We start from the raw sequence: 9,944 nt of genomic DNA, 5'->3' as shown, positions 1-9,944 counted from the left end.
ATCCAAATATAAAATTTTAACGATAACATAAATAGTAATTCTTTGGACATTAAGAAAAAAAAATAAAAACAAAAAAAACGCTGCTTAAAATCATACTGTAATAAACAACAAATTAAATTGCAATGAGATAATCATATATAGTACAATTAAATCCCAGTTAATGACAATTTTTTCCTCCTCATTCTCTATACCAGTCTTTATATGCTTCTCAATGTGAGTAAAGATGATTAGACTCGCCGTCTCTCTCTTGGTCTCATCAATTTCGAGATATTTCGGTCTTTTTTAGAACAAGGGCGTGGATACTCTCCGACAAATTTCGGTATACTGATAGTACTACAATATTTGCATTTTTATGAGAAACAATGTTTTATTTGAATCTTTACACATTGTATTTGATCATGATTTAACTTATGATTTAGAAAGTTTGTAACAACATACAATATATCTAATACTTACAATGTATATAACATAACTTTACTTAAATATGACCATATATAAATAGTAAGATAACCATGAGATCTTTAAATTATTTTTTTATAGATTCTTATAATTAGTCTTCATTATTTGTCATATCAACAAGATCAAACGATTATATTTTATAATTAGTAGAAACCCACCATTTATTACATTAACTAAACACAACTCCTATGTCGCTATACAAAAAAAATATGTTAATTTTAATTATACAAAAATAAAGACTATGAAAATATTGGATATCTGATGTTTTTTCGGTAAGTTACATTTTCATAAAATGCATTACATTATTTTCTGTAAATAAGAAAACTGCTAGAAATTTATGAATCCGTAAGAGCTGATTAGAGTTTACAATGCAACAAATATACAACAATAAAAAATCTAATTGATAATTTTAGAAATTAGATATAGTTTGAATAATAAATAGAAAGAAAAATATAGAAAAGAAATTTATGCTTAAAATTACTGAAACACCTATACCATACTTACAAAACTCATATCTTAATACTAATACTTTTATGTATTTCGAAGGAACTAAAAACAAACAAATAATAGAGGTTTATTTATAATTTTAGTCTTTTTTATCACTCAATAAAAAATATTGGTTTATTTATTCTTCGACACTTTTATGTTCTTGCGAAATAATATCATTACTCACAAAAAAGAAGCATTATTATATTAGAATATAATAATTCACCCAACGAATCTTTTTTAATGTTTATAATTTGTCAAATTACAAGTGATTTTACAATAAACTCATAATAATTGGTAAATTATGCATAATTAACCCCCCACCACGTCATTTGTGTCAACGGTGCGCCATATAATTATAAACCCAATCGTAATGTTAGATTGCCTACTAAAAATTTTAATTTTTTTTTGATATCTATTTGCAAATTACATTTTTGTTTTTGTCTACGACATAAAATTATTTGAAATTTTGAATTACTAAATGTCATAAAATACACAAAATCAGCAATAAAATTGTTAATATGATTAAAAGATTATAAAATAATTTTATTATGCAGAAATGTATAGAAATATGTATAAAAAAGATATATGATTGCACCAGAAAGATAAATCAAAAATTCTAGATTTATTATAAGCAAACATCTAAAATAAATAATTATATGAGAAATGTCAATTTTTTTTTTACATAAAGAGTGCTAATTGAATTTGTGAAAATTATTTGATTAATTCCTATTAAATGAAGAACTACTAATAAGTATATTTTTTTGTTTTTACGGGCAAGTAAAGACCTGTATGATAATGTGAATCATAAGTTATTAGAAAAACTTATAAAAGAGATTATTTATCTTTTTAATTTTAATACAGTGCATAAATGTAATTATCTTTGCATTTAATAATGTTTGAAAAAATATAATAACTTTTGGAATATCGGATTCGAATGTGGAGTTTTATTTTGAATCTAGTTTTGGAAGTTTTGATATAAATTGAAAGAACCCTCTATTAGTGATATTAATAAAAAAATGGAGGTGAATATAGAAGTTATATTAAATATTTTAAAAAAACAATCAGTCGCATTTTTAAACAGCCTGTATGATTTTAAATATAATTCAAAAATGAAAATGTTAGTAAAACAAACAAGAGAAATAGATCTTTTAAGAAGCTTCCATTATAATGGGTATGAAATTATATATGAAAATATTTGCTATGGAGGTAATACATTACAAGAAATTATTTATAGCATTAACCCCCAAGGACGAATTAAATGTAAATATGTCATACTCATCAATTTATTGTTATAGAAACTATGTAAAAAATAACTTAATGTTAGTTTACACATTAACATAGGTGATTTTGGTATTTTTTAAATTTTGTAGGAATGAATTTTATCAGTTGTTTGAAAAAAATTAGCATTCATATAAAATCGAAGAGCAAATAGTCAAGATGTTCTGTAAAATTCAAGATATATCTTTTGAAAAGATTGAATACTCCGAAACCCCTTTATATGGTTATAAAGCATCATTCATATCTAGCAAAATAGAATATTTTGATAAAGAGCAATTTTTCAGAATAGAATTTTTTTCAAAATATAAAAGTTTTAAAAAAAATTAAAATTTTAAAGAGATAAATAAAACTTATATTAGCAACTGTGCTTTCAGGAAATTTAAACAATATTTTCTGAAATTAATAATATAGAGAAAGAAATGGGCATTAATTTGTTTTTTAGCTTTTGACAAGAACAACAGGATAAATTCTTTAATATAACGAATTATTAACAAACCAAAACCGGCTTTAAATATAATTTTTGCCAATCAGTTATTATATAAGAAGACCATAGATGCAAATACTATGAAAATCATGATTGGAAATAATTTTGATAATAAATCTAGTAAGATACTAATAATAAAAATCATACTAACAAATTTAAGGCAATTTTTCTAAAATGAAATTTATAGATATTACTAAACGTAGATTACACTTAGAAACAGACAAAAATATCAATTAAAATGACGTAGGAGATGATTTTCCATTCAAACCTAAAAATATAATTTTTATTTAATTTCGACAAAAAACAATGATAACATATCTATATCAATAACCCAAACAAATACATCAATTTAATTGTAATTTTTCAGAAAATAGTATTTATAATGAAAAAATTTATCATAAATAAAAAAAACCTAAAATAAGATATGTGTTATACTTGCATTATACACTAAATACAAAACTACGATTGTAATTACCAATATAGTTTCTAAGGATTATAAAGTTGAAAATTATGAGGTAATAAAAAATTTTAATTTGGTTACGAATGATATAAATCATAAAATAATAGATAAAAATCTAAAACAAAAAACGAAAAACGATGGAAAGAATAAAGAAAACACAGATTAAAACTTTAAAACACACTTGACACTTTATGTGATAAAAAGTAGAAAAACATTTAATTCAATTCTTTAGATGTTAATTTACGGTGAAAATATGACAAAACAGATAATTTCAGTTTGAATAAATAGCAATATATGACATTGTAAAATCGATGATTGACTGTAAATCAAAGCCTTTATGCATGAATATAGATCAAAATGTAACAAACATATAAAAAAAGAAAATTGATAGACAAATTTCTATAAATCTAAAATTGCATACGCTTAAATGGAATATTTCATAAGATCTCCATTTTGTATTAATAGAATCATTTAGAAAAAAATTATTTGGTGAGAATATGAAAAAATGAAATGGAAACATTTTTTGCAAAAAAAAGTAAGTACAAAACAGAAATTCGAATTTTTAAGAGTAAATGACAATTTACAATTATTTGATAGACTAAATGGGAGTCGAAAGTCATTTATTCTGTGATTTTTTTTAAATTTTTATGCGGTTTTATCATTGTGTTCTTATAGCAGTATTCTTTATTTTTTAAAATATCCCAAAGTTGTTTTATGACGAATATACACGCATTACAATAGACAAGAGGTTAAGTTTAATTTATAAAATGTTTTTGAAAAAAATAAATTTAAATTAAAAAAGAAAAAAAAATATTATATCTTGATTGAAACCGTATAACATAATCAATAAGATGCCAGTATGGTATCGTTATTAATCAATATCAAACTTTTTCTTATTAGGTTCTTTCTATGATGTGGAAACGACCTAAATTAGGTAAAACAATACTTCGTCGTTAAAAAAGTGAAATAAGGTTTAATACAGTTGTACTACAATGCCAAATTTTTATTAACGGAACCTAACATATGTGTCACTTTAAAAATTAAGAAAAATATAATTTTTGTGACTATATTTATAAGAGTTTTGATAACTAAAACACAGTAGTACGACAAATGAAAAAAATATGAGTTGTTTGAAGTGCAATTTAATGTATAAGGCTACTTGAAGTAATGGTAATATTGGAAAGTGGGATGGAATTATTACATATACGTTTACAATGAAAAAAATATATAAATTTTATAGCAACATAAAGCCTATATTTGATTTAATATAATTAAATTACATAGAAAAGTCTTAGAAAATAGTTTGAGATTACACGAAAACCGCGTTGATAAAGAAAATAAATGTAAAAGAAGGCATATATTAAACAATCAACTTACGCACATGGCTCTATATATATAATTATCTCAACTTTTATATTACTACTCTAAATTTTTCTTCATAATGGGGTAATATGTTCGTTGTGGCCTGTTATAAGCTTTGAATCGCCCTTTATATACTCTCTTTGGATTATTATTTGTCATTGAAAAATTAAAAAAACAAGTCAATTCATCGTCCAAATTTATTAATTCTTTCAGATTTTTTAATAGATTATATGTACATTCGCTATAAGTAGCAACCTAATTTTATGTATAAAAAAGATATTGCATATTTCAGATTTTCAATATAATTTTTGTTGTTAATAATAAAAAATATGTACAGTACAAAACTAAATTCATTTTTATTTTAAAAGGTTCTATACCATGATCAAATTTGTTTAAAAAAAATTTATGTGCCCAATGTGAAAATATTTATTGTTATTTGTGCAATTACCTTTATACAAGTAAAAAAAATTTAATTTGACATAATTAAGAGTAAATTTATGGCAAAAAAGGAGAAAAAAATGTATATTTTTTTTTGATAAGACCAAGCAGAGGACAAATTAAATTATACATACATTTTTCATAAGAGAAAAAAAAAATTGAATTTTCTGATTATAAACCTGAGCGCCATATTATTAAAAATCTTTATCCATCTGTTATAATAAGAAAATGGATCTATTGATGAAATATATATGAAATGGAGATAAACATAAAAATTATTATATCCGATACGAACAAACATTCGATCATTTTTTATATAAAAGCTTTGATCTCAATACATACTCTACCAAGAAAATTTTAGTAAAAACACAAAGAGATAAATACATGAGAAAAAATGAGGAGAAAATTTTTGAATTATATTACGTAAATATTTGTAATGCAGATGATCAAACACACTATATTTCATAAATAAAATACAGCAATGGTTATAATAACATAATTATATCGGTCTCCCCAATATACTATTTTAAAATTTATAGAAATAATAAATATTGTGCTGGTTTGCGTGTTGAAATAAGAGATATTCGATATTTATTTGTATTTTGTATAATAAAATTAAATTATTTGATCGGACGGAAGTCCATATTCAGAATTAATATAATGCTCATTTGTTAATAAAGCTTTTTGATATATTCAAATTGTCTTATTTAAATTTTAACTTGAGTGACATATTTTATTATACAATATCAAGCCAATTTACAAATCGAAATATCTAGGTTTAATTAATATTTGAAATAAAGATAGAATCAACAAAAGCAAACTTTTTAACTGGTCGTATTAAATACTATTATTATGTTATAAATAAAGATAAAACGGAAAGAATATTTTTACATAAGCATAATTCGTTTTCAAAAATTTCAACCAATTTTATTAAGGATAAAAAAATAATAAAAAATAACGCTGGTATCATTATGTTTTAAGAATTAAATATACTAAATAGTATTATGTAATATTATACAGAGTATTTTTATTAAACCGCGATCAGCCTTAAATACTATAATTATTCAAATATTACTATATAGAAATTAATAGATGTAGTTCAATTAGCGAACATGTATAATAATTTAGAAAATAATATTAAAAGTAAGCAAAAATTATTAATTCTGCTTTTTAAAGTTTTAAACACAGATATTCATTCGACGGATTTTCATTTGATAAATTTTACATGCTTTTAGAAGCAGAGAAATATATCTATGAAAATAACTTAAGCGACGATTTATTATTCATAACACTAGAAAATCTAAAAAAAAATATTGAATTTTAAACATTATAAGAGAATTTATAAAGAATAACACAAAAACATATAAAAATCTAGTTCAAGTTCTACATAAATTGGTCAAAGGGAAAAGCAAAAAAAAATGCTTTTCTAAATATTTTCCAGAAACCCATATTAATTTAGTACAAACATTCAATGAAATAGTTGATATACATAACAGAATTCGAAATTTAATCTATATTTAGATTTAAAAAACGATCTGTAAAATAAAAGCATTGTTTACAGGATTAGAAACAATCAAAATCTTTTATTATTTGGCATCTAAAAATTATAAGATTAATAAAGAAAAAAGTTCTTGAATATTATCTCGATGCGAAGATGATAGATGAAACTAATGAGAATTTAAAAATTAAATTAAACAGAAAATTTATAAAATGCAAAAAACAAAAAAAAATAAAAAATATATTTTATATGCTTCATAAGCATCAATTATATAAAAAATAAATGATATTAATTTCAAGAACTTTTGTAGTTTTTTTAAAAATATACGTAACGAGAACAGTATATATTCGAAATAGAAGGATTGATTATAATAAAAAATGCTGCATGAATCTAACCCATTTTTTATTCATCAAATATCGATGAATTCATTTTATGTGAACATTAAAATAAAAGTCGATATAATTTCTCGTGGCAATTAAAAAAATACACAACAGAAAATACAAGAAAAATAAGTAAAAATTAATTGTATTAAACAATAATAAGATTATTAAAAGTGGACTATATGATAATTAAAATGAGGAAACAAATTGGAATAATACGTTTTGAAATTTAAAGAAGTGTTGAGTGAAACATAAACGTAATAATTCATCAAAAATAATTACCAATTGTCTAAAGTTTTGATAAAAATATAGAAGGTCAGTTAGAGACTTAAAAGCAATTTTTCTTAAAGAATAATTTATCAGAGGATCTGTGTATATTTTTTTCATTTAAAATATTGATATTGATGTTGAAGTTGACGTATCTACCATATTTTTGTAAAAAAATGTTAAAAAAATTTATTTACAGCGTGCTATCTACAATCGTCAATTTTATTTAAAAACTCTCTTTATAGTAAAAAATTAAATTTTTTCTTTATTTTTTACTTTGATATAGAAAGTCAAAGAGAAAATAAAAATTTAATAATAAAAAATGTCCAATAGATACAATTGACTTTATAACACATAAAACATAATTTATAAGACTTTTTTTATGATTTTTTCAATATAGTTTGATATATAATTATCCGCAAATTTCCTAATCGGACTTTATAGAATTAAATAAGCATTTTCATAAAAGTTCCTAAGTATTTAAGATGTTTATAATAGTTTTTAGACTACTAATAATTATCTTCATGTTATTATTATTATTTTGTACTTTTAATGATCTATTGGTTATGAAGAAAAAGTAGAAGTAAAATATAAGTACGTGTCGAATAAATATTCCTAACCATGCTTGATTAATATTTTAAAACAAGAACGATCTCTGTGCTAAACAAACTTTATTATTTATATAATTTCTTTACATACATATTTTACTTTATAAAAATTATATAGTTATATTAAAATTTTTTATGAAATAGATTCGAGTCTTTAAAAAATTTACAAACTGTTCTATCAACCTCAAGAATTGAGTCCGTCAAGCTTTTGTCTTCTTCAACCCCGATATGCTTCCGTACTTCAGCATAAAAATATTGAGGCATTCCAAAGCGATTTAAAGATTCTTATTTGTTACTGCATAATATATGTCGTTCGCTATATTGATCGAAACGGCATCTTGAAGACATTTTATGCATAATAAAAATAATATTTGATCAAGAAATTACAAAGTGTATTTTTATCAAATGTTTTTTTTCAAATACATTAATATTGTGAATTGTGAATTATGTTTTCCACCTTACATTTTTTCCGCTTCATCTATAAATAAGTAGATAAAAAAAGTTGTATTTATAGGTAAGAAGGCGAGTTGTATAATCTAGTACTTCTTTTTTATCGATAGTAAAGATAATAATAAAATTTTGTTCACGTTGTAAATTCTTTCCAACCATCTCAAAATATATATTTTTACAATGTCAAACATCTCTTTTTTTGTTGTCTTCTACCTGCCTTCTTAAAATGCGTTTTAAATCTTATAATTTTGTAATTTAATGTTCGTTAATGCTCCGTCTTTTTTTTATCTCCTTAGGTTCATCACCTTAGAGTGCCTTTGCTTTAATAGTTGAAATAACAATTTTTTTTATGTTTTGTTGACAACTGTACAGTTGCCAAAACATGCTAGTTCTAGACCTTCATTACACAACTTAGCCTTTGCATATTCCCTGTCAAATTTCAACATAGTATTGGTTTCTCATATAACCTGTCAAAACATAAGTCAAATCTTTAAAGCAAGTCCCAATATGCACCTTTGCGTTCACTGACACTTTCTTTGGTGTTAATTAATAGTGAAATTTTTTATAAATATTTATGATTTTAAAACATATTTTTTTTATCCCATAAATGTCAAATATTGATAGAATTCTCAACGATTTCATAAAAAACAGTAATTATCAGAATACTCATAAAATATCATCTTTTATTACTTATAATACTACAGGGGGGAAGGCGTACAGAACTGAATTATTTAAAATTCTTCAAAATAGTACTTCCGACGAATCTGTAAAGCTAGGGAATATTTTTGAATTACTACAAAGTGTACTTGTTGTAGTTGATGATGTTATGGATGAAGCAGACCAAAGAAGAGGAGTGGAATGTTACTATAAGAAAAAAGGCTTGGTGTCCTTAAGATATGCACAGTATTTTGTGACGGGTCTAGGTAGAATTATAAAAAATATCAAAAATAAAACTAGCTCTGATTTTAGAGCACAATACTATAAGTGTGTACTTAATACATGCCTAGGCCAAACACTTGATTGTATGAAGAATACAATTGAGGAATATAAATTAGACTTGTATGATGCAATAGCAGAATATAAAACATCTTGGTACACTTTTTATTTCCCTTTATCTGTAGGGTATGCGTACACTGGCCAAGATGAACCAAATAATTTATATGAATATTGTAGATTATTAGGAATAAAATTCCAAATGCAAGACGATTATCTTAATTTCTTCCCAGAAATAAGTAAAAAGACCGGAAATGATCTGGAATCTAAAAAATTGACCTTTTTTACTTGTAAATTGGCAGGAAAAAATTCTAATGTAGCCAAGGCATATTTTAAGAATGGTAAAGTGACAAATGAGCTTTTAAGGGAAGTGCAGTCTTTTTTTCCTGAATTCGAAACAAGGATGATAGAAATAAGTGAAAAGACAAGGCAACTCGAAGTAGGGATAAATAAGAAAATATTGGAATATGTCAAGAATTTATTTAAAATCAAAATAATATCACACCCTACATTAAATAAAAACGAATTAAATATAATTTGATTAATTTCCACAATTTATACAAATATGTTGTTTTGCGTTAATTTTTTATGGTTTATTATCAAAGTATCACATATACTTACAAGAACGATTGGCATACTAGACGAATAAAATCATTATGAGTACTTCAAAATATTGAAAAAGACCACGAAACTAGATTTTATAAAAGATACAAGACCACTCTACTTTATATAAAAATAGTTAGAAAGAGTGTCGACCAGAATTTTAAGTAATATAAAA

The 9,944-nt window shown here is 23.4% G+C and overlaps 1 protein-coding gene across 1 annotated transcript; it reads left to right on the top strand.

Moving 5' to 3' along the window:
• Positions 1 to 8,780: 8,780 nt before the first annotated feature.
• On the top strand, positions 8,781 to 9,707 carry VNE69_02002 (farnesyl pyrophosphate synthase (FDPS); the record flags this gene model as incomplete). The annotated part of the gene is made up of 1 exon (XM_065472548.1): positions 8,781 to 9,707. The coding sequence occupies one exon, from the start codon at positions 8,781 to 8,783 to the stop codon at positions 9,705 to 9,707; it is 927 nt and encodes a 308-aa protein (XP_065328620.1).
• Between the last annotated feature and the right edge of the window lie 237 nt (positions 9,708 to 9,944).

The sequence above is a fragment of the Vairimorpha necatrix genome, chromosome 2 (genome assembly GCF_036630325.1).
Source record: "Vairimorpha necatrix chromosome 2, complete sequence".
Classification (NCBI taxonomy): domain Eukaryota; kingdom Fungi; phylum Microsporidia; family Nosematidae; genus Vairimorpha; species Vairimorpha necatrix.
The sequence above is the reverse complement of the archived record's forward strand: the minus strand, read 5'-3'. Positions and strand labels throughout refer to the sequence as shown.